Genomic DNA, 27142 nt, shown 5'->3' on the forward strand with positions numbered 1-27142 from the left:
TAACTAAGGTTATATGTCAACAGTCAAAACCCAAAATTAAACCAATCAATTCAGAGCAAAGTAGTGTTAGGTGAATAGACAAATGTAGGCTAAAAATAAAAAATTCAGTTACACATCAATTCAGTTACACATCAGTTACACATCAACTGCATTAAGTAAACCAAAGTGTTTGCTCCTTATCAAGATATACACAGATGGGCTTTCATTTGTCTTATTGAAACAGGAAGGCTGTAAATCATGGATCTCCTTGACTTTCCTCAAGATCTGCAAGTTCTACCTCTTATTATCTTTGGTTAGTAGCTTTGCTCACTCTCCTCATTCCTATCACTATACCTTAGTTATACATTGATGATATCTTCCATGTCTAGTCAGCACCCTCTCAGCCTACCCTCCAAACTGCTAGCAGCATAATTTTCTAAAATCTAAATCTGGGCATGGCATTCCTATGTTTACAATCTTCAGCAACTTCTCATAACTTCAAGGATAAAATTCAAACTCTCTATAGCTTAGTGTATAGAGCTCTTTATGGCCTAGTGCCTATTCAATCAGCTACCCAGAATTCCCCAAAGTTTGAGCAATCCTGAGTTAAATAAGTCAAATGTGTTTCCTTATTGTCTACTTCTCATAATTCTTACTCACTTAATATACTAAGGAGGTAAAATTATATCACTTACTTGTCAACTGATACTTTTTTTTCCTTGACTTATTAATGTCACTGATAATTAATGCTCCCACTCCTACAACTCCACCACACCATTCTCCCCAACTACATGGGACCCCCCCTCTAAGTCCTTAAAGAATTTTTTCACACCTCTGCCTTTGTGCATATTATCATTTCTGTCCCCTCCCTCTCCATATACCTTCACTGAACTCTCAAAATAAAGTTCAAGTAGTCCTGCTTCCAGACAGCTTTCCCTGATGGCCTGGTCTGAATTAAAGGTGCCTTGCATACGCTACCAACTGTACCTTGTGCATGCCTCCAGCACTGAAAGCTATAATCACTGATTTACTTCTTTCTCCAACATAGGTCAAGTTTTTTGAAGGCAAGGACCATCTATACCCAATGTCTTGTACAGGACATTTTTTATACATAGTAAAAGTTCAAAAAATGTTTGTTGAATCAATAAATCAATTTATGTACAAAGAAATGGAAAGTCCTCCCAGCATCCAACCTAATGCCTTAGAGAAAATACATGCACATTCAAATTTTCTCTCTATTTACTACTCTGTATCTTTAAAAAATAAATCCATTCATAAAATATAATCTAACACTTCCACTATTTTAAAATACTGAGAAAAAACTACATTGCTATTTACAAGGTACTTCAATTTCCTTTTTTTTTTTTTTTGAGACAGAGTCTCACTCTTTTGCCCTGGGTTTCAAAGTGGTGTCATCACAGCTCACTGCAGCCCCCAACTCCGTGGCTCAAGTGATCCGCCTGCCTCAGCCTCCTGAATAGGTGGGACTACAGGCACGTGCCATAATGCCTGACTAATTTTTCTATTTTTAGTAGAGAAGGGGTTTCACTCTTGCTCAGGCTGGTCTCAAACTCCTGAGTTCAAGCAATCCTCCTGCCTTAGCCTGCCAGAGTGCTAGGATTACAGGTATGAGCCACTGTGCCTGGCCTACATGGTACTTCAAAAGAAATGAGTTTAAGCCATAGTTCAGTCACCACTGGTCATGACCTATATAAGTAAAACTACTACCATTATTGACATTAACCATCTCATTTTTGTGTCCTTTAGACAGAGAGAAATTGATTTCAGCCTGTCTTCTGAGAGAGGCCAAAAGATATTGTGTCAAGTAACTGCAAATATACAATATTGTTAGAAGAATAAGAATTAAAGAATATGATAGGCACTAACCTTAATTATAAATTCTTTAACCACAATATTTATATTTTGTTTTCCTGAAGCCCATGTACATTTTTCCATAAATAAAGAGCAGGGCTGCAAGACCTAGAAACAAATAAATGAAATTCACATTTCCTTAAGTAATAGATCCATTATATATGTAATACACACAAGAACCATGTCTTAAATTGGGATCTTATTAACTATACAGTCTACTACTAAAAGCAAAAAGACATTAAGTTAGCTGAAGATCTCTTGTGAGGGCTCTTCTGAACTGTGATAAATCTGCAAACACTGTTAAAGGAATTTAAGCAGTTCTGATGAATCTCTTCTTGCCAAATCCTTAACTAATAATAAGCATTTACTATCAGAAGTTTAAAATGTTTCCTTTTGCTAAGATATTTTTAAATGATGCCCTCTGTAAAATATGTTTTTGAAATATCTATAAAAATGATCTAAAGACTACAGTAAGGTAGGTAATGAACAGTTTCTAGATGATTAACAGGTCAGTTCTGAATATCATATAAGGTCCTTATTAGAATAAATTTCAAATCTTCAAAGTAGATAGATATATCATTAAAGATACAAATTAAATAACCTTGCAGCTTAACTGAATAGGGTAATTAGTTTGACATAACTGTCACTTTTTAAAAATTAGGATGAGCTTTTAATGGAATAATTAATATAAGCTTTCTGTGACATGTCAAAAGGTGGTCCTATCAAAGAATATTTCACAATAAAGTATAGATGAAGCCTAGCACTGTATTTCTTTATGCAAGTCACTTTGCCCACAAATCTGTACCACTGTAAATGAGTCACATAATATAATGAGCCTCTTATATAGTAAAATTATTGACATTAAAAAATTGCTACAGTAATTAAGTTAATTGATTAAAATCACTTTTCAATAATAATATAAAAACATAATTGAAATTAACTTTTAATAATAGCAAACTATATCTCTTTTGGTCACATGATTCAAATCTAATTTTTTCATTCTATTCATTCATTGGATATACTATGGTGAACAAAAGAAACAGCCGATAAAGAGTATTGATTGGTACTAAAATTCAAATACTTTTCAACAGAAGATAGTATAAGAAAACAAAACCAATCTAGAGGTAGTCCCCAGTTCCGACACTAGGTGCCATGGCTAAGTCATTTAATATGTTTGGAACTCAACATCCATATCTGTAAAACCCCAAGTTTGTAATAAATAATCGCTAAGGTTCTGTAGAGGTTTCATATTCTAGGATTCTAGGAATCAACCATCTCTGCTATTCTTCAATCTAAGATTAGAATACAAGGTAATATTAATATTGTGCATATAATATTGAAAAAAAAAAAAAATTAAAATTAAAAAAAAAGAAAAAAGAATACAAGGTAATAACTCTTACTGTGGTAATGTTTTTCCCTCTCTTTTCTCTGAGAAAAGGGCAAGCAAGCACTTTCAGATCTCTCACAGAAGCTTCCATCATCTGCTCGAGTTTAGATGTTGATAGAGAGAGGTTACACTGGAATGAGGCCGTCAGAGCAGGAGCATCAGCCTTGGTCAGGTTGGCGACAAATACCACTTCTGGGTCTGTAATTGTGGCCTTTAAAGTCATGTTTGGTCTTACAGAGTCATCTGAAGAAACACAACAGGAACCAAATGAGTTTCAAATAAATCTTATCACTTGACTATATGTTATCTACAAGTTGCTTAGTTGTTTTAAATATTCTGCTTAATGAGTATGGTGAAATTAATGATATAATTATTAGTTATTAATATTAATAATACTGAGGAAAACAATTATTAACAAATGTTGACTGTGCAAGATAATGCAATCTGATCCCTGTCCCAAGAAGATCATTACCACTTTGACCTAGCAAGAATAGTCTTATTTTGAAGTTCTTTTTGTCAGAATTACGGTGTGTGTGTATATACATACACACATGCAAATATGCAATGCTATGTTGCAGGGGCTAGGAGGAGAAAACTGGATGGGGGAATATCAGGAAGAGGAAAAGAGACCTTGATAAGTAAATAGACTATTGTTACGTGTTTACTTCCATTTTATCCAAAGCCCACAGTCAATGTCATGTAACCTATAGTATAAATACTTTCAAGGCATGTATGAATACAGAGATATCAGATATGATCACTGTTTAAGAAACATTAAAAGTAATAAATATACAACATTCTTACTTTGCAAGTAAATGTTAGCTTTCCAATTTTGCTGGGTTATATATTAGAAAAATGCCTAATTTAATGCCTAAAGAAAATCACTGATCTACTTGGTAATGCTGGAATAAAAGAAATATAGAACTGAAGTGACTTCAGGGTACATCTAAGACCAGACATTTTCAAACTATTCCACATAGTTTAGGCAGTTAAGGTGATATCCAGGGGAGTACTGCTGGGTTCTCCAATGTCCCCACCTTCTGCTTTTTTTATTTCAATTGCTCTTCAATGTGCTAGAATTTTCAAAATGTTTTCTTTAAAAAAAAGTTTCCCTTCCTGTAAAACAGCCTGCCAACCACTGACCCAGATTAACTACCTCTATTTCTGGATGAGTAAAGAAATGTTACTCACACAATTGGAACAAGAGCAGAGTTTCCTGGCCCTTAATCCAATTTCTACTGCATATCTCTCTTTAAAAAGTTTGTGTACTACAGTTTTTATATATAACATGTTTAAATCTGAAAGAAAAACTCATTTTACATTCTTAAATTCTTTATTTTTTTCCCTTTTGTAACTTTTGTTAAAATATTCAAGTTGTCATCTACAACAGATAAATTCTGCTAACCTTTCTCCGTCTTAACTTTCCCTGTGACAGTCTGCCTTGGAATCTGTGTTTCTTTTGCCATATTTTCTGGACTCTGAGGCACCGCTTTGATAAAGAAATCTGCCACAATCATCAGGAATTCCACACTGGCACATACATACAGCTTGTAAAGGACAGCATCAATGTGACTTCCGTTTTTGTCTTGTTTGTAACTTATATCAATCATAGAACTGTTGTTATCTTGGTCATTCTTTTTGTCAATCATTCTGAAAAAATATATATACCATTCATTATTTTATTTCTGCTAAAACAATTAAAAAGATTAAAAATTTTCTATATAACTCAATAATCTTTCTTTTGCCTTTCAGTTTCTAGTTTAAATAGAAAACAAGTCAGTGTTAACTGGATCTCATTACCCATTAGCAACCAAGACACGGTCTCCTAATCTCCAAAGCAAGCCCCATGTTATTAAGCAATCACAGAATATTTTATAATTATAGTGCAACACTACAGAAACAAATCAATGATGTTGTAAAGGAATTTGAGCAATTAAGAGAACACATCAATGTGGTCACACAAAATATAAGACAACCTTTTCATATTACTTTATGAAATAAAACCTCCCCTGAAGGAATTTATCTCCAAATATTATTCTATAAAATTTGAATCCAAAAGTATTCAATGTAACTCAAATCAGCAAGTATTTTTCAAGTGTCCCCAATGATAATTCCCCCTATATTATCCTCACATGTGCTGGAGAGAGCCTGCTACCAAAGAGAGGATAGCACTTATCACCCTTGCTTAAAGAGCTATGACAGCTACCCCAGACATGAAATTTGCAAACTGGAAAAGCTAGTTGCATGATGGCACTCTTTCCTCATTTATTGATCTTTCAGAAAAACAAAGGGCTCAGAAATATCTAGTATGTATTTAATGGAGTCCAAATTTAAGAAGCAACACAGTTTCTCCCCAAAAAAATCAAGTAGAAAATATCATGTATCTCATTATTTGACAAAGAAGTAAAAATATAATTAATTTCCCACTTTATAGGGGACTAACATAAGTTTCAAAAATGGGTTGATAATGTGAATATGCTAGGGATTCTATTTCTATCAAAACTTTGAAAGAAATTCTGCAGAACTATTTTTAAAAGACATGAACAAAATAATAAGACAAAGGAAAGGCTATAACTTGAAGGCTTTTTAAAAAAATGATTCTACTGGGGAGAATTTAGAAAAATATATTACCAACATATTCTCCCATGTAGATTTAACTATTAAAACTGTTACATTCTCTTAGTTCCCATTTTTAAGACAGTACTCCCTTTTATTAAAGTTCTCTTTAATGTAAACTTTAAAGCAGCTGAATCTAATTATCACTACTTTTTGATGCCATTCAAATAAGAAAGTAAGACCAAAAGACAGAAATCTCTTTTGATGATCCCTAGCCTAGCAATGCCTGGTAGCAATGCCAAATGCCCTGTCAACCTTAAATAATGTATTGCAAATTCAGAGCTGACAAACCTCGATGTTGCTCTCTCAATGCCTTCTCTGAGATCATCAAGGGTGCACGTCTTAAGTTTAATGCTGACATTCATTGAGCCGTCCTTAAACATCTTCCCTGCGGAGGCCATAAAATGTAGTCTGAGTTCACCAAGCCGGAAAGTGTCATTATGTAATGAAAGTTTGGACTCCTGTGGGATATTTTTCAAGCAAAAGAATCAGTTATCTTTAAATATTATGTAATTACTTTTAAACATATTACTTAATTCAGAGCTCAAAGGCAAATCAATCTCACAAATTTTAAAAGTATGGGTGCTAAAAGACATAAATGGGATGAAGGATAATATGCATATTTATGAGTATATAGGTACAAACAAACAAATACATATATACGTGTGCAGGTATTCAACAACGGTTAATTATATAAAGATTTATCTGATTTACAGTTTATGCAAATAAAAATAGTCAGGTAATATTTTTGTCAATCGATCAAACTAAAATATTTAATGAGCTCTTCTGCAAAACCACCGTGATGTAATGATGAGGTTTATGAGAAAGGACAGGACATAGGAAGTGATGTCAGTGAGCATATACCCTAATTCAGGACAATAAAATAGAAATATATGCACAAGGAAATTCTGTAAGTTGTAAATGATCAAATACTTTGTGACATATAGTAATTTTTATATCTTCTCACATTCCAAGATGGATATTAAGTGGTTAGGTAAAGAGTAGAAATAGCAGAATCACAGAGACGTCAAATAGATCACGGTGGGCTGGGAAAAACTCATGAAGATGAGAGGCTGGGCCTGGTGGCTCACGCCTATAATCCTAGCACTCTGGGAGGCCAAGGCAGGAGGATCTCTTGAGCTCAAGAGTTTGACACCAACCTGAGCAAAAGCGAGACCCTCATTTCAACTAAAAATAGAAAAAAATTAGCTAGGTGTAGTGGTGAGCGCCTGTAGTCCCATCTATTCTGGGAGTGGGGGAAGGGGGTCAGGGAGCTGAGGCAGGAGGATTGCTTGAGCCCAGGAGTTTGAGGTTGCTATAAACTAGGTTGATGCCACAGCACTTTAGCCTAGGCAACAGAGTGAGACTCTGTCTCTAAAAAAGAAGAAGAAGAAGAAGATGAGAACTTCATTGAGCCTTGGAAGCTGAGGGGGATCACATAGGCTAAGAGGGTAAAAGAAGACAAACTATATGGGGGAAAAAACATCAACAAACAGCTCAAGATGGTCTGAGGGCACAGGGTACAGGGTGAGTAGGCTTGAATACTGCAATTAAAGAATGGTAGGGAATAAGGCTGGAAAGAAACACAGAGGTCTAATCAAGGTCCCAAATCCCAAACTAAATATTTAAACTTTTATTTATAGGAAAAAGAAGCTCAATCTTCATTCTACTGTAACATATAATTTCAAATTCTCCAAGTATGCCCAGCTCCAACCAATCAACAAACAACCTTCGGGGAAGAAAAAAATACCAATCACAGCTGCTCATCAGAGAGCACGATGTGTTTAAAAGGGGTGCTCGTGATGTGCAATCCCTAGGACACTGGTCAGAACTCTGTACCTCTTCTACCTCAAGACAGTAGGGTCAGAATGACAATACTGACAAACTTTGAATGCCTTTAATTTCTAAAAAACAGAAGTAATTCACAAACTTCTCTTCTGTAGCCATTAATAGAAATGATCTCAGACACATCTACTGATCACAACAAACTAATGTTTTCCTGATGAGGTTACTGATATGGTATCCCCATATAGACAATTTGGAGCAACTGATTTTTTTTTCCATGAGATGAAATTCAAATAATATAACACTGAATGTTTTTAAGTAGATTGAGAAGTTGGAAATGGCTATAGGAGATTCATTTAGTAAACTGAACTTGTGCCAATATCTAGCATGGATGAAAGGAAAAAGAGCCACAAACAAGGAAGCCATTGCAGGATTACAAGCATGAGCTAAGAAGAGTCTCAAATAAAGCAGCAGTGAGAATTGACAGAAAAGAACATAATGTCATTCAAAGAAAAAACTGACAGTACTCAGTATCTAAATAAAGAAAGAAGGTGAACAAAGAAAGAAGTAAAAGAAGATAGCAAAATTCTAAGGCTGAGGAACGAGGAAAATGATGGCACTTTAAGTGAAATGAAGAATACTTTTAACTGTTCACTTCCTATAAGGTCATTTTATGATGTTTTCATGAATATTAAACATTAGAAATTAAGGTAGTTCATTGCACAAATGACATATACTAGACCAAAACTCAACAGTAACTATTGTATATATTTTAGAAAACAATACAAAACATAAATAAACATATACAAATGGACTATAATAACAAATGATCAATACAAAGTCACTATGACACAAGACTTTTATTCAATTCTTTAACTGGCATCCTAAATACATAATTACTACATGTAACATTTATTCAGTGGATACATAATTAATGCTTATATATCATGGATAATCATGAATTTAAAAATAATCATCTAAGGCTCCAAAGCCACTACTAAATTATTCTTCTTAAATAGTTATATATACCTAGCCATGTAATAAAATGTACATTTAATTAACCACTCATATATAAAATCCTTGTATTAGTGATCAATCAAAATGTGTTTTGGTGCTTATGCTACTTGAAAAGGAATAAAACGCTTTTCCTTAGCCTTGTTGAGATTAAAAACACTAACAAAGTAAAGACAGAGTGCAGGAACAGTGCATATTCTACAGGCCAAATAGAATTTTACAGATATTAAAATTTTTACTTAATAGTCACATCAAAAAAAGTCAATATTCTAAAGCTGAATGTAAAGAACTAAAGATTTATTTTTAACTATAGAAATGTACTACATACCTGGTTGACATCATTGTTATAAAGAATAATGGAAAGAGATTCAAAGTGAAAGTCAAACTGGAGAGTGACATTCTGGTCCACAGAAAGGTTTGAGTCTGTCAAGTCTTCCTGTTCTGATGATTAAAACACAAATATGAAAATTAAAAAACTTTTAAGTAGGTATGAGATTTTAAGTAAAGCTGTTACTATGCAAGAATACCTTTCTCATGGTTCACTCATCTGAGTATGATATGTGATACGAAGGTCCTTTTCTCTCTTATCTTAGGACCTTGCTGCACTGCATGCTTAGTTTGACTTTTCTCTTAAATTATACCACCTCACTGCCTAGTGAATTCAGCAAATTTAGTTTGCACAAGTAAAGAATAAATATGTATCACACAGGCAACAAAGTGACCCTTCCCGCTGTAGCAAATGCATAGTTACTATTGCATAGTAACAGCTTTACTTACCTGGCTGTACTGGAAAATTATTCAGTCAGATACATAAAACAAATTTTCAGATCATTAAAATTGAACTATTAAAAGCGTTGAACCTTTTGAAGTCAGTCATTTTAAAATATAAGGTTTCTTGTTACTTTCTCAAACAGATGATGTGAAATATTATTTCACTTGTTTTTCATCATTTAGTCATAGATATGAATATCATGTCTGTTATTAGACTGTAAACAGGTTAATATTTTCATGGCTAAAAAGAGATGATATCCTTATAATACATAGGCTCAGGCTGCTGTGCTTTTTTAATGCTCTCATACCACCAGCTACCTCTTTCCCTGGGACCTTCAAGAAGCAGCCCCAGCCCCAGAAGATTTTCCACAGTAAACAGTACAATACTGAATCAGTTCAAACCACATTACATCTGACAAAAAAAGAAAAACATCACTAAATATAAATATGACATTAATACTAGGTTTTTTCCATAATAAAAGCAAAACATCTTCATCGATGTATACCTTTGAGGAGGTCAAGTCCACTAGGGACATCTACTTTTCTCACTCTCATAGCTTCCTGCACAGACTGTGTAGGGCTTGGCTGTGAAGAAGCTTCTCCAAGATTTTCTAGCAAAATTTTCATTAACGTTGTCAAGTCATCTTGACTGAGAGCAACCTATTAAAAGAAACCACCAATAATCTGTTAACGTAAAGTAATAAAAAATGCAGACTATAGTATCTTTGTGTCAATTTATGGTTTCTCACATTAATTGTTCGCCTATTTTAAAGAGAGACAGAGAAAGAAAGAGAATAAGAGAGAGAACCACAAATACCAGGCTAGAAGCATTTCACCCTGTCTAATGTGTGTAAGCACACTTCTACTTCCACCCATACCCAAGCCCCCTCTGGCACTCTGACACTGTCCCTGCCTTATCTGTTACTATGCCATCCTGTTCCTGGACCTGTGCCTCTTCCCCTTTCCCCATTTTCCCATCTCCATTCTACCTCTCTCTCTCCTCACCCAGTACTGGTTCCTTCTTCTACATTATTTACTTCCCTCCAAACTCAATACAGGAAGAATGCTGTTCAGTTTCTGGTCTCTACCAAAAAAGTAAAAAGACTCTCTACTGCTATGTAGCTCCTCATCTCAGTACATACGCATCTGGACATACATAAAACATTTGTTAAACTTATCAAGAATAACACCTCTTAGAACAGTAACAAATTCATCTACAAAGAATTTTTAGAAACCAAAAAAACTAAGCAGGAAGGCAGTATCTTCTCCATCTCTATTTTTACAATAGAGTATGTATAGCAAAAAGAAAAGAAAGCTAGGGATTTTGCATCAGGAAGATCTGTATTAACTCTACCACTTTCAAGTTGTGTTGTTGGACAAGTTTCTTAGTCTCCTTAACTCAAATTTCTTAATCTTTAAAATAAGAATAATACCATCTTCCTCACAGGTAGCTACAGAACAAGAAGCAACTAGAACGAACGAAGTTGTTACTGGTTGCTAAGATCCATTAAATCAGTACTTTCTTTGAAGGTTCTTATTGTTCTACCTTTTGTAAATTTCCCCTACATTTACAGTGGTCCAGAAGGCCTGTCTCAAGCACTTACACACAAATTCACACAAGCATGCATGTACAGCAAATCACCTGTGAATGCTATAGTACCCTGTGCCTCCCAAATTAGGTCCCTATCACCAGGGAAACTGCCTGGTTCCCAGCCTAAATGAAAATAGAAAGATACTTTGGCATAAGATAGGGACCAGGGATTTCCTGTTTGTCCCAAGCCCTAGTCCTCAAATAACAGGTAACTTTAACTCTTTGTAACTTCCTTGTATGTCCATTCTCACTGGTAATACCAACCAAGATACCACAGCTGCCTGAAGAGCAGCGAACTTCACGACCTCTTTCAGTTTACTGTGGGTAAAAAGAGCAACTCTGTCATATATTAGATAGACCCTCCATAAGTCTGAAGGACAATTTTGAAAGGTGGCCCCCACTGTCAAACTGATTTACCCAAAACAACTTGTTGGTGTCACCTTCCTGATACCTTTTCTTAGCTGCACCCCAAACCCAGGACAACTATACAGACTATGACCAAAGATGGGGTGTTTACAGAGGCCAGGATTGCTGACAAGTTAGGCAGTGGATACCTTATCCCCTGTGGCTACATTCTTGAGCTAACAAGGGTCGTTATGGTGAAAGTAAAGATCACATTTTGATGCTAAACTATCAGATATGTTATTTTTTTTTTCTTGTTTCTTTTGAAATACTTCAAGCATAAAGAAAAAGGATAAAGAATACCACAATCTTCCCCTGTGAATCTACCACCTAGCTTTGTCAAGTCTAAACAAGTTGCTATATTCCTTCAGATCTAATTTCTCCATTATAGATATGGCTGAAGCCCGGTGTGTACCTGAGACCCCATTTCCTTCTCCTTTCATCCCGAGAGAAAGACACTATCTTAGAGAATTATTATTCCCATGACTACTTTCTTACATTTACTACTATTGCATCTCTAAAGAATATACATAGCATTGTGTTGCCTGTTATAAAATTTGAAGTAATATAGAACTGTACTATTATTTTGCAACTCACTTGTTTCATTTTTAGGATATATCCATTTTATTTCATATAGTTTTAGTCCATTCACTTTATCTGCTTTACAATGTTCACTATATAAATATACCATAATTTTATCTACACTCTGCTATTGACAGGCATTTAGGTTTTACTGTTACTTTTAGAAAATCGATAACCACATAATCTTTAAAAGAAAGAGTCAAATATTAGACCTGGAATCTAATCTCTTGGCAGCAAGGGAGAAATTAAGTATCCATACTCTGGAAAACAGCCTACTCCATGAATACCCCAAATAGACATAATTCAATAATTCTTCCTCATGTAATATATTCACTAGTATATACAAATAGAAACCTTCATTTCCACAATAAGCATCAATTTTAACTTCTCCCCTAGCAGAACTCTGCTCCTTTGGCCCTTCCTATTTATCTTAGAACCAACTGTGAAATAATCACAAATATCAAAAACCACTAAACTCAATTTTTATTTGTCCTTCAAACACTCTATTTGTTTAGTATATCCTCCCCTACCCCATCTCCTGCTGTTTGGCTTCAACAGTTTCACACACAGGCACAAAAGAATCACAGGACTCCTAAATTTCTTTAACCAGTTTCACCTTCCCTGTGAGCTGACATGTAACCTGCTAACTACATTATTAAAAATACTGACTGCTGTATTTATATGCCTACCAAACAAATATATTTGCCTATTCAAAATTATTTTCACTTTTCTACTTAAAAGAATGCTTTTACATATTAAAAAACTAAGGAGCTTTGAATAGTTGGTATCTGAACATCACTTTGTATTGTTTTACAATTTAACTGTGTTAAAACTTTAATTTTCCAAAATTAAGAATATTTTCAGTAGACTCCAATAGGTTTTACCTTAGACTTCTTCATTTTAAATATCTAACTAAAATGAAATAAAGAAAAGTGTGGGAAACAAGGATGATCTCATTTGCAGTTAATGAAGTTTTCTCTTTCAATGTAGCATCACTTCTGATATACACTAGAACTGCACTATCATCATGATAAAAGCCTATCAAACAATTATCATATATTTTATACCAGATATTTACCTGCATAGGTTTTAATTTTCCTTTTATCTCCATCCCAGGAATTTGCACATACCATGTTGCCGATAAATTTCTCTGTATGGACAAAAGCATGTTGACTGGTTTTAAAATTTCAATATCATGTTGTTGAGAACCAGCTTGCAAAATAGTTCTAAAAGAAAAAGAAGAATTTATTTATTTATTTGAAATTTACATTTTTAAATGAGGACTATCATATTGTGTAACAATTCCCACACAGCATTTCCATAAACACTAAAAGCTGCTATCAGAATTCTTTTAGAAGATACTTCTTTTCACAAATCAATACGAATCAGAAATCAAGCTTATATGTAGAACTATCTAAAAAAAAGCCTATATAACACTGATTTCAAAGACATAATTTTCATACAGTATTACCACTGAATTATTTTTTATTTTTCACAGACTGTTTGATAAAGCAACTAGTATAACGTCATACAAACATTACATTCTCCTAAAACTGGACAATAAAGAAAGTGATCATATAATTAGCCCTTAATATGTTATTGGTACTTCTCCAAACTCCAGGGAGAAAAAAAGTAACCAAATCTCAAAGTTAAATGAACATATGGTAATAGTCATTATAGCTTGCCTACCAACAACCATTTCCACAATCAAATAGGTACTCTTGCTATTCAATAAAGCCAACATTTTTCCCATTTGGATTCAATAATCCTTTAGATACCTCACTGAGAATTCCCAAATGTGACAAGGTCTGAAAATGAGAAATAAATCTTATAATTTATTATATTTTAGGAAGTTTTCTCTCATCTACAGAAAAGGAAATAGCTATATGCAAAGTGGAAAAAATTTAAATTCAGTACTGAGTGAACTATAATTTTGTTAATAGGTAATTTTTATAAAATGGAAAATAATCACATTATAAATTTAATAAGACAAAATACAGATTCTATGAAGCACACTGCTATTAACCACTGACCAAAAAAACACCGGTCAAGGTTTCATAATTAGAAGAAATAAAGAATGAGAACCACAAATTACTAGAGTATTTCACCTCAGGTAAAAATGCAAACCCTATTTCTAATAAGCAATACACAATTAAATTATATATTTATACCTGGACAGCTTCAACTGAGTGAGCTCAATGTTCATTTTATCAATGACTGGAGGAAGAGAAAACTGTTCTTTAGAAACCAAGCTAAATTTATTTTCAACTCTGATTAAACCCAAATCTGCTATAATAGCATTAGGTGATACTGAAGACTGAGGAATAACAATAACTGGTGCTTTCAAATTGATATCCATCAAAAGGCGGAAACTTTTCTGAGCCAAATCTTTCATGCTGGAAGCAGCTCTTTCTGCAGCCTGGACTGTGGCTGCACTCAAAGCTTCTTTAGTAGTTTGGAAATTGTTGAGGAAGTTCTGTTGGAAGAAATGATTATTTAGAGAGTTTCCCAAAAAGGTATTTATTTTTAAAAGGAAAAACTTTAAAAAGCATTTATTTGAAAAAGAAAAACTAAATAAAAGATGTAATATAAAAGAGATCTTATTTATTTATGATTATATGGAGAGAGTAAAGTCTAGAAATACACACTCTGAGCTACTAACAATAACTAGATAACAATAGCTAAAAATAGCTACTAACAATAGCTAGTAACCATAGCTATTAACAATAGCTACCTAGAGGTAACAATTACCTCTAGGAAGAAAAAGTTCTTTAAATTTCATTTTTTATATCTCAGAATTATTTTATTTTTATGGCAAATTTTCAAAACAATTATTTTTTAATATTCTTATTATTAATGAATGTTAGTCATTTTAAATTCAGATTCAAATGAAAGGAATGGAAGAGAGGGAGCACTGTACCTCTCCAAAAGCAGGTTCAATTCTGTACTGCTAGATCACAGGAATAAAGTTTACTCTTAGAAACTAAGGTTCTGCCAGCTTATTTCTAAAGATTTTTTTTTAAATGTACTCACACATGAGGAAGATGGTTAATTGTCTATCACACTGTAATCATTAGTAAGAATCAAAGGTTCTTTATTTATAGTTAGATGCACTTCATCTCAAAAAACTGAAAGATGTTTCCCAATAAGGTAAAGAACATTCTTAGAAGCGATATTCTTGATGTTCATCTATTAATAATACAAAAGTAACTTAACCTCCCCCATTCTGCTCCAAATAAATTACTCTCTAGAAAAGTGAACATGATGGTTTAACTAGAAATTCTTGACTTGTAGGTTTTAACTAGCATTCCTGATAAGAGATATAAGCAGATTTACCTCTTCAGCCTATGACACTTAAATGGAAATAAATAACATTAGAAGAAAAGAATTTCATGACCTTATTGAACACAACTATAAGCTGCAAGTTCCAGTTTTAGTCCTATGAATGCCTGTTAGCTTCCTTAAAAAATTCTTTTAGCTAAATACTCTTAAGAGTATTTCATCAAACAATTAACACTAAAAAGCCTAAATTAAAATGTCAAAAAGTTCTTTCAAAATACATAACTACGGAAATGTTAGAGAATGACAGTTTATATATTCAAGACAATAATTTTAAAAACTCATTTGGTTATCCATCATATAAAGGATTTCCTTAACTATAATATTCTGTTCAGTATCTGGGAATTTATCACACAGCCATATCAAAGACAATTTATACTATCTAGGTTCAGTTGTATAGGCAAAAATATTTCAGCCTCAATAAGAAATAAATACATTTAAACAATAAACTTACCAAAAGAGACATGAAGAATTTATGAACATAAACAATCTGAATACAGCCCACTTTGAAACTAAGTTTGCCATCCACTTTAGACATATCAGCATAGGCCGCTCCTTCTGTGGCGTCAGGATAAAGGGTCAGCTGGAACCTAAAGACTTCATCTCCCAAAATAGAGACAGCCTAAAAGTATTAGATTACCTTGTTATTGTATCAAAATATCAATTGTTATTGATGTATAGCCCTCATCAATGTATTATAAATAAGTTCCCGTATTACAAAATCCTTGATATATAAAGAAGCAATATATAAATTCAACCTTAAAAAGTATTTAAAATATTCTACTTGACCGTAACTTTTTCGTATTTCTATAAAAATCATTTGAGCAATAGAAATATCAATAAATTAACTGTTCAGAAATAACTTTTACAAATCACTGTGTACCAGGAGACCTAACCTATAAACAATGTGAAAGCAGACCATTACCATTTTCATTTCTAATCCCTAACAAAGTACCCGCCACATGACACACAACTAAAAAATGTATTCTGAACAAATAACGGCATCTCAAATCCGAGCAACAAAATAAATTTCAACATAGAAATGTATTTTCAATTACCTTTTTGTGAATGGACAGCAAATCTACATTTGTAACTATGATATCCTTAAGTCTGGCAAACACATCAGTCTGCTTCGGCCTCACAGAAATAGAGGCATCCAATCCTAGGGGAACATAACATTTACAAACTGTTCACCCAATCCAAGTGAACCAATTCAATGATGTTTAAGTTAAATAATTTACTGACAAGATATAGAGTAAATAAAATTACCCACTACTAGACATATTAACAGTATCAACTTAAGTGTTTAAGATAACTAAGAAAGGTAATAATATCTCTAAGGGATACAGGCATCTACATAAAAGTCGTAGAAATTTTAAAACAAAACAAAACAAAACAAACAAACAAAAATATACACACACCAAAGAAAATTAATCGTATTTCTCCAAACACAAATATCCTGTCCACTGACAAGACCAGAGGTGGTCCTTTAAGAAGACATAACACTTGTTAAAAAATCTATCTCACAAAAGTTTATTATATTATTAAAACTGATGCTCCAATAACTAAAAGTAAATGAACACCATTTGATAAATAAGTACTTCTATTTCTATAATAAACTGTATCTAGAACACAGTCTTCTAAGATTGGTCTCCAAAAAAATTTGTCATTCTCATAATTTCTAAGGGGATAATGATTTCTACAACTGCTCCTCAGTATAGACAGAATAACTGAAGCTGAGACCCAGTAACAAGCCCAAACCATTACCATGCCTTCCATGAAAGATACACAGTAATATGTGTTGAATGAAAGTGATTCTTTAACCTATTTAAAAACTGCTTACTATGTACCAGGAACTTTGCTAAACATACATAAATGTGTAAATCTTACTTAATCCTCACAACAACCCCATGAATAATTATTAGTATCTCCATTTTACAGAAGAAGAAACTAAGGTATAGCAAGGTAAATTACTTTGTTCAAGATCACCCAATGTTAGAGTCAGACCTTGAACCCTGGCAAGATGACTTCAGAACCCTTCGTATAATCTAAACCATTATACCATGTATAATACTTTGTTCTTATATCAAGCTAATGATGGAAAAAGCTTACAAGATTTATTTTAGAAACTTCCCTTCCTGATGTGATATATGCACAGAAGTTCACGGAAATAAGGATAATGACTTTGTTTTACTCAGTAAGATGTTACCATGTATCCATTTCTCAATTTAAAGTTATATTATTCTGAAAAATGCAGCCAGAACAAAAAGACTTAGATTTAAATCTGCAATTTTTTACATACATAAAGAATGTCTCAAGCCAGCAATGAATCATAACAAATTTGCTTCTAGCATTTTAAGGTACACCTTTGAAAAGTTTGCGTAAGTCTTCAATATAAGTAAACCAAAAGATGACTCATTTTTCCTGGGTATTTATGTAAAGACACAGAAATATCTACAAGGAATAACTTACCATGTATTTTAATGTCTGCAATGTTACATTTCTGATCACAGACAAAGATATTAAATGCATTTAATTCAGCTGTGATCTTTAAATCAAACACATCCTTTTGAGAGGTGTTGCTAGATACTGAAAAGTAATAGAAACCCTGTGATTAGCAAACGGCAAAGATGATATAACACTCACAATAACCTCAAATCCACTAAAACAAAAGTACAGAATATACCATGAGGAATGAAAAGGCCTCCATTAAGATATCATGTAATTAATATAGATTTTGAATCAATTTTCAAATGCCAATTACACAAAAACTAGCATGTAATCCTTCAAATTAAGAACAAAGGCAACTACTATTAATAGCACATTGAAAGTACAATTTACTACATGGAAACTGTTGTAATTTTTCTTTTGTGAAAAAAGAAAACCCTCTCCTATTAGAATACTAGAAATCTATTTGTGTAAAATTTTGATTCTGAACTCCTTTTCATAAATTAAAGATAAATAATCCATAAAAACTAAAAGACTTTGATGAATGATTAATAAAATACATATTATTTCCTATAGCACTTACAGTACATGTTATTAACTACAAAACCAATTTTTCTAGATTATATCCTGTTGTGCCTAAAACAAATTCTATGAAAAATGAACAGTTTAAAAAATAAAAAAATTATTTTGTAATGTGCATGTATGTGTGTAAGAATCATAATCAAATGGATTCCCTAAATCTACTGTAGTCCAGGTCCTGATTCATAAATTTAGAGTATATTTTCCTAGAAATCTGTCTTGCCTGAAACAAATAGACCCTTCTGATAATACTGCAAATGCATGAAGAGTGTCAGTCCTTAATCACCAATATGATGACAGGCTATTTTTTCCCTTACTATTTATTGTAGCATAATCAAACCACTAAGACCAACTATATAGCAAAACTGGAATACTGTGTCTTTGGATTAATATTATTTATAGTTTATAGTTAGTTTAAACATGGCTTTTTCATTTATCAACTGTATTGTATATGTATTATATATATATATTATATAAAGAAGAGGTGTTTCTAAAGATATTATCTGTAAAAGATACTAATAAGACAAGTACATTAAAGGCAAAGAATGTAAAACTCCTTTAGTATATAACAAAATTAGTGCTCTGTTCCACTGTTTATAAAATCAGATCCTTGCATCAGAGCTAAGACTACTGCCAGTTTTACACTGAAAATGCCAGTAATATAGATATAACTCAAAGTGGTAATGGTCTGAAAATTAAATTACTAGATGTTGAATATTTACATCACATAATATGAAAGAAAAATAATTAAAATGATATTTGACTTAAAAACAGGCAGATGTTCTTTATTCACTCAGGATACTTCATACTTAATATTTCATAGCACAAGTAATATGCCTGAGGAACATGTGCCCGTATCTGTGTGATCTAAGTAAAAGTTCTGGAAAGAAATGAAAGTGAATCTGTCTCTTCTATGAGATTCCCTCCCTTCGGTGTCTCACGAAGCACTTAAAATTGTTGAGCACTATACTTGACTAATAGAAATGGGCCTTTGTTACTATGTATGATTATATCCATAATTTAACTTTTTATCACTTTCATTGGACTGAAGACTGCAAAGAGACCTCAGCCCAGAGTATATTCAGCTTCTATTTATATAAAAGCTAGACAGTGAAATGAAATATAAATACAAAATATTAAACAAAATTTATTTAAAATCCCCCATAAACTGCTCTATAATAGTTATACAGTTATCTATAGAGATAACATTTGCTTTCTTTTGAAACTAACCTGGTCTATCAGAGCAGCAGTAACGTCAAGGTGCTAAATATTTATCTTAGCTTGAAAAAACAAGTTATTATATGATTATTAAAGTTCGGAAAGAAAATATTAGACCATGACTCAAAAATTAATACCAGCTTTGCCAGTGATACTTCTGGACTCCCTCATGAGTGGTTTCAGCTCAGATTCCTTCTCAGAAGAGGATGGTCCAGAAGATGGAACAGCAGATGATAAAAAATCCATAAAGGAAAGTAAAGCTTCCAAATGAAGTACTAAGTCTAAAGATGAAAATGAAACCTAAGATAATGAACAATTAGAGAGGCAGATTTCAGCTACAGTAACATTTTTATGTTACACTTCAACAGATACAAATAGCACAAGAATAGTTCAATTAAGAGCCTTTTAAAAAATTTTACTTTATTAAGAAATAAGTCACTATTACAATGTTAACCCTCACCAGACAATACACCAAGACTCTGCCCACTTGCAAGTGTGACCACAATTCTAACCTCAACAGAATTTGATGAGTTTTAAGTAAAGATACAGGAAGTGTTATCAGGCCTTATGCCACATTTCAGATGGTTCCAAGACTGACTACGATATGCTCACATGGACCCTGGGCATTGTCTATACTAGATCATGTTTTCTTTGTCCTTAATCTTACTCTAATCCTAATGCCAATATGTAATTCAAATGTTCAATGCTTCCAACACTAGGCCAAATAACCACAATGAACAAAAATAAACAAAATTCTCTTTAAATGTGTTATTTTTATAATTAACAAGTAATCATTAGTTCATACCTGGGAAATAAATAATCTTTTAGGAAATCAAATCAACTTTTTGTAAGAACTTTATTTCAATTCTGTATCTATGTATTTTATCTATAAATTAGATTATTATTATTATTAGATCTATTATTATTCCTACTCTCATTCTAATTTTAGAACTCACATTTTCATAACTGAAATGGCTATGGAACTAGATTTAATCAACAAAACCCAGGCTTATAATAAATTATAAAAAATTTACCTTCAGTCTCTGTTTGGTATTATCATGAATAGTTTTAAACTCTGGTCCATCACTGTCTGCCTACAAATAGTAGAAAATTAAAACACTGGGTTATAAACACTAAAAATTCACATATTAAAAATATACATATTCTTAATACTTTTCAAAGTATATTAATAAAACAGTATAAACATATTTCCTAAAGGCAAAGAAGAACATGCCAAAATGAACTGACCACATAAGTATTTCTCACATTCTATACAAGCAAAAATTCAAATTCCTTATCCTACACTGGAAGAAATGCTAGTATATCTAGATTAGCTACACTAATCTAAAATGTAGGACAAAATGCTAATATATCTAGATTATGACACACTTCACTTGAAATTACAACAGAACTTTGTACTATCCCCATTTATTCAACAACATAGGGTAACTCAGAAGGTTAATGAAAATATACAGGATTTTCAAGTGCTTGCATACTTCACCACAACCAATGGTTTAGCACAAAAAATATTACGAGAGAAAATTGGAATATTAAATATGAGAGTAATATATGTAACTTCATATATTCGAACATTAAAGAATCCTAGAAATTAAACTGGGTACCTTTGTCAGTAACATTTTCAGAAGAGGTTCATCAGTCACATTAGAAGAGTTAATAATGTGAAGAGGTTCTCCTTTAGAGTCTAAAAGAGAAAAAGATAAGGGTGATCCATCAAGTCTCTTAAATATTTTAAACATGTTTTCAAACAGGACTAGCCAGTTACAAAAATGTATGTTTGTCAAAATTCATATAATTGTACACTAAAAATAGGAAAGTGCACTGTACATAACCATACCTTGATAAACCTGGCTTTGAAAAAAAAGAAATATACTTCATAAAAACAAAAAACCTCATACCAGCCAATTACAACTAGTGTAACATTTGGTACTACTGTATTACTTTCATTTAAACAAATCATAATATATTTAAAAACTTATAAAATACATAAACTAGGAATTATTCTCAATACAAGTTTACTTTACTTAAAGATATCCCATAGCATTCTTATAAACTTTCAACACTCATAATAAGTTTAAAAGTTGGCTTGTTGCAATTTAGAAAAGTGAATTTAAATAGTGTCAAAGATGTCCACTAAATAATAATTTAGCATTTATTTGGAGGGAAGTAAAACTACAAAGTGAATGTTAAATTTTTCCCTCTATATACTCCTTTATTTAATTTTTATTTTTCACAAGCATGTATTAATATAATGAAAAACAAACTTAAAAATGTATGTAATTTAAAAATAAATAAAAAAAATAAAACTATATTTCCTAGTAAATTAACTCGACTGTTCAAGTAGGGGCCCTGGACTCTGTACTTGGGTGTTATACCTGGCTTCTGATTTCCTAATATATTAGTTCTCATTGCAGAGTCAGAATGAAGTGGTGCTTTATACAAGTACTGAAGTATTATGTATTAATATGTATACACTAAAGACATGTGTTTCATTTTTAAGATATATTCTCCTTCATGTTAAATATAGATATTGAGATAAATTCTTAGTTTATGATAAATAACTACCTAAATTAGTAAATTTTTTTAAATAACAAATTCCTCTATATCACTATAATTTTTTTTAATTTTTTACTTTTTTCTTTTTTTAAGAGACAGAGTCTTCCTCTGTCACCCCGGCTGGAGTACACTTGCCTGATCGTAGTTCACTGTAACCTCAAACTCCTGGGCACAAGCAATCCTCCCACTTCAGTCTCCTGAGTAGCTAGGACTATAGGCATGCGCCACCACACATAGCTAATTTTCAGAGTAATAATTTAACCTAACCAAATAATTATGGTGACACAAATAAGTGTCTGATGTTGCCAAAAAGATAGGGAGCTTCTGCCTAAGGAATAATTTACACAGACGATACTGCACACTTACCAGTGAAATCAAAGCATCGCATACTAATTTTTTTAAGATAAGCTTCAGCAGTCATGTCATATGTTTTAACTCTAGCTTCCATTCCAAGGTGCAGGATATTTAATTCCTGTAAAGGCCTTCCTTTCTTTTCTGCTTTTTTCATCAAAGTTACCACAACCTAAAAGAAGGTATCAGTATTAACACAAACTATGCCACTAATACACAATGAAGGTAAGTCAAAAAGGTAATAACCAGAAGGCACATTTACTTGTTCAGACTTTTGAGGTATCACCACAATATTCTGATAGTTTTCAAAAGTAAAGTACCAAAAAGAAAAAAAAAGGCAGTTCAGCCTAATTCCCTGAAGCCCTAGTCTGATGGATGACCTTCCATCTGAAAACCTGAGACAAGCAGCCAAGTTTTATACTACTCTAAAGGCAAGTTTTCTCAATCTTGGCACTATTAACATGTTGAGCTGATAATTCATTGCAGTGGGGGCTGGCCAGTGCACTGTGGAACATTTAGCAGCATCCCTGGCCTCTACCTACTAGTTGCCATTAGCAATCTCCCCCGCCCCCCCCCCCAGATAAGTCAACCAAAAATGTTTTCAGACAATGGTAAATATCCACCTGGGGGCTGCAAATTGCTCCCCCTTTACTCCAACTACTGTCTTAAAGAAAGGGAATTATCATAATATGTATTACCAATAATATTAAAAAGGACTTGAGTTTTCTATGTACTTAATTTAATTTAAGTAAGTTAATAAGTACTATTACAAATAGAATGATTCATCTATCAATGTTTCAATTACCCAAGCTTAAGAATCTTCAGTAACTCTGATATTAACCAAAAAAACTCACAGGTTTAAGATGAAAGAAGTTAGTTTCAAAGCATGTATTTCAGATCAAAAAAAGGAGAACCCCCTCATTTGTTTAAACAAGTTTATTTATTTTTAACTTGGAAAAGACCACCACCTCCATACAACTATTTATGATAAGGGGATTTTGAATGAAATTCTTGCAAGTCCCTATATCTACTATGCTTTCTCACACACACATATCTTTATGCCTGTTTCCCTTTCTACCCTGATGCAGAGCCTTTCCTGATCCCCTTTTCCAATATGATTTATTTTTCTTTCAAAACTTGACTAAAATGTCACCTCCTCCAAGAAATCTTCTCTGACCCTCTCAGTCTGCTTAGATGCCCCTGCCTACCAACAACACCACAAGCTCCAACAATACACTGAGTGTATTTTTAAAGGGAGCATATAAAAATTTTAATTGCTCGTTTTCTTGTTTGAGTTCAGAGTCTCTGCCTTGTACCTCTCTATATACTTAGCACCTAGCACATACAATAAATATTTGTTAAATGTGTGAATAAAGAGGAAAATTCATTTAATCTTTCCTCAAGAATCTGCAGATGAAAAACATATAGTACGTAACTTTTTAAAAAATGTAGACATATTGTGTTTTATTCTATTATGGGTTTCTAAAATTTGCAAAGGATTTCTCTGTCACTATTACCCTTTCCCGGCTTTCTTATATGAAATCCAAAGAAAGGTATATTCCAACTGTCCTAAAATCATTAGAAAGCATGTTATAGGACATGCTACCATTTTCTCTATGAAATATTGTATCTCCCAAATATAATTCACCCTGAATAAACTTTCAAATTTGAAACATCATTGTCACACATAAATGGCCTATGTAAGATATATTTCATCTGTATCAATTATCTACAAGTTTACTTTAGTAGAGGTAATTCTAAATATCCATTATTTATTCACCTCACTATACAAAAATAGATGAAAATTACACACCTCTTTAATTTCAAAATTCAGCAGCATATTAATGATGTCTACAGATCTAATTTCTTCCACTCCAGTTGTTAAATTATCTTTTGAAGCATGTACATCTTGCTGTGATATAGAGATTTCAAGGGGCTCTTTAATTTCACCTAAAAATGTTTAAAAGAAATTCATTCACTTTTATTCACACATTTATTTCTTCCACAAATACTTATTGTGGACTTATATGAATACTCTAGACCTCGTTCAGGCACTGAAAATCTGCAAATGAGACATAGCTCTGACCCTAAGAAAACTCATGGTTTAGTAGAAGAAACTTACACATTTAAAATACAAATAAACAAAATAAGCGCCTCACCCAGGCACATTAAGTGGACAAGTGTTAACAGACTCTGTATAAAATGCACTGAAAGCATAGAACAAGGCATAGCACTGTTATGGGGAGGTCAAGAAAGGCTAATAGAGGAAGCATCACTCAAAGAAAGTGGAAGGACCTCCTCACCCAGAGGAGACATTCCAAGAAAAAGATAAAGTGTGGAAAACCAAAGAACAATAACACATTTTGCAAACAGAATGGAATTTGATATGGTTAAATAATGAGAAGATAACAAGAGGTAAGACTAGAAAAGAAAAAAAAAAGGGTGGGAGCTTAGGCCCTCTTCTGCCATACCAAGAAACAAAAGTAAAGCTATGTAAATACTATGCTGTTTTTCTGAATTCACACACTGAAATGCTATAAAATTTCTAAACTGTAATACACAAAAGTAACACCTGTCACTTGCTAAGTGCTTACCTGTGTGCCAGACACTGCTCTATGGCTATATGTGGATTATTCTATTTAATTCTTATAACATCCTTTTGAGGTTAGGAACTTTATTGTCCTTTATTCTTAATTTTACTGATGAGAAAATTGAGGTTGAGACAGATTCAGTAGTTTGCCCAGTGTCACACAAGTGATGGAGTTCAAATTTGTATTCTGATTTTATAGCCTTCACTCTCTGCTATGCCTTAATATCATTAATTATTATCATTAGAGATTATAGTGACCAATAATACAACACACATGAACCATGCAGTGTAAACTATACCAGAAATCCATATGGAAAACCACTGCTGTTAATTATGACCTTTGAAAAGTAATTACCTTTGAGGTAGTTAAGGTTTCTTAACTATCATCTTGTTCTAGCACTACTCCAAACATAATGTAAACCAGGGGAAATAATTCTAGCAAATATTTTGCTTTTAAAAAACAATGCCTGGAATAGGCAAAGATTTCTTAAATAGGAAATAAAAAGTACTGATCATTGAAAAAGATAGTAAATTAAAGTTTATTAAAATTAATAAATTCTAGTCATCAAAAGACCCGTACGAGTGAAAAAGCAAACCACAGACAGGGAAAAGATATTTCTACATATATACCAACACATATAATCAGCAAAAGGCTCATATTCAGAATCAATTTTAAAACTCCTATATATCGAAAAAACTCAATAAACATTATTGTCAATAGACTTGAACAGTTACATCACAAAAAAGGATATCCAAATGGTCAATAAGTATATGAAAAGATGTTCATATAACTTCATTAGTAAGTTGCATAAATAAAAACCATAGTAAGATACTACTATATATGCACCAGAATGGCTAAATTTTTAAAAATTCACAATTTCAAGTACTGATGAGAATGTGAAACAACTGGAACTCTCATACGCTGCTGGGAGGAAAGTGAGTTAGTACAACCACTTGGAAAACTGATTAGTATAATTTAGTATAAGTTACTGAAGCTAAATGTAAATCTAACATATGATCCAATAATTCTACTCCTACCTATACATACAAAAAAAGAGTATAGAAGTACATCGAAAGGCATGTACAACAGCATTTATAGCAATTTTATTTGTGATAGCTAATTGGGAACAACCCAAATGTCCATCAAAGGTAAAACGGGTAAAATAAATTCATGATACATGCATGTAACTGAATACCACACAGGAACAAAAAGAAATAACTACTGCTACATACAACAACATGGATGAATCTCACAAACAAAATGTTGAATGAAAGAAGCCAAACACCATAGAGTAAATTCTGTATAATTCTATTTATATGAAATTCAAAAAGGCAAACTAATCTATCTACTACAAGTTAACACATTGACTGCCATGTGAGTTGTATTTAACTCAGGCTAGTTTTTAGCCTGGGGCCTCGTAAAACCCTGCAGTTGGTTCATGAAAATCTTACTCGCTGATCTTCCTATTGTTACAATAAATATTGACGATTCTAAAAATGGGGATTGCGCTACATATAACTCACACACAGAAAACACACAAAAAATAACAAATTAGAAAGGATCATTTTGTTTTAATAAAACACTGTGGCCCCGGGGAAAAAAATTTTTTTCTAGTGTGGCAGTCAATGTGTTAAAATGATAATTACCTCTGGGTAAATTTGCAGACAGGGTGTTTGGTACGGACTGGGAAGGGGCAAGAGGGAGGCCTTCTGGGGTGCTAGATATGTGCTATATCTTGATCGTGGTGATTACACAGGTGTACTCATATGTAAAATTCATTAAACTGTACACTTAATATTTGTGTACTTTACTGTACGTATTAACATATAATAAAGATTTTCAATAAAAAATACAGTGGGATCTCATTTCTTATTTAGCACATGGACAAAAGTATTAGAATCTGATACTATACTACATTAGAAAGGTACAGAAAACAACCCTGGTGGGAGTGCAAAATGAGTACAAATTCAGCATGATCTGTCAAAATTGTAAATTAAATTAATCCCACTGAATTTATTTGTTGATTTAATTATTGATTAAGTT

The 27142-nt window shown here is 32.7% G+C and overlaps 1 protein-coding gene across 5 annotated transcripts in view; it reads right to left on the reverse strand.

The window, feature by feature from the left end:
- The window catches only part of VPS13C (vacuolar protein sorting 13 homolog C), a 165730-nt gene that overhangs the window by 56227 nt on the left and 82361 nt on the right, over positions 1–27142 (reverse strand). For all 5 annotated transcript variants that reach the window (XR_012919788.1, XR_012919789.1, XM_076004438.1 and 2 more), the window contains 16 exons: positions 24322–24458; positions 22524–22680; positions 21206–21285; positions 20618–20677; positions 19721–19883; positions 17811–17927; positions 16397–16500; positions 15793–15960; positions 14171–14475; positions 13078–13225; positions 9931–10084; positions 8982–9094; positions 6146–6315; positions 4644–4888; positions 3252–3481; positions 1867–1959 (listed from right to left, as the gene is read on the reverse strand). Coding sequence is in view for 3 of the 5 variants with exons in the window: in XM_076004438.1 (XP_075860553.1) it covers positions 1867–1959; positions 3252–3481; positions 4644–4888; positions 6146–6315; positions 8982–9094; positions 9931–10084; positions 13078–13225; positions 14171–14475; positions 15793–15960; positions 16397–16500; positions 17811–17927; positions 19721–19883; positions 20618–20677; positions 21206–21285; positions 22524–22680; positions 24322–24458 (2444 nt within the window). In the remaining 2 variants the exon portion in view is untranslated. The remainder of the gene's footprint in view (positions 1–1866; positions 1960–3251; positions 3482–4643; positions 4889–6145; positions 6316–8981; positions 9095–9930; positions 10085–13077; positions 13226–14170; positions 14476–15792; positions 15961–16396; positions 16501–17810; positions 17928–19720; positions 19884–20617; positions 20678–21205; positions 21286–22523; positions 22681–24321; positions 24459–27142) is intronic.

The sequence above is a fragment of the Microcebus murinus genome, chromosome 6 (assembly GCF_040939455.1).
Source record: "Microcebus murinus isolate Inina chromosome 6, M.murinus_Inina_mat1.0, whole genome shotgun sequence".
NCBI lineage: Eukaryota > Metazoa > Chordata > Mammalia > Primates > Cheirogaleidae > Microcebus > Microcebus murinus.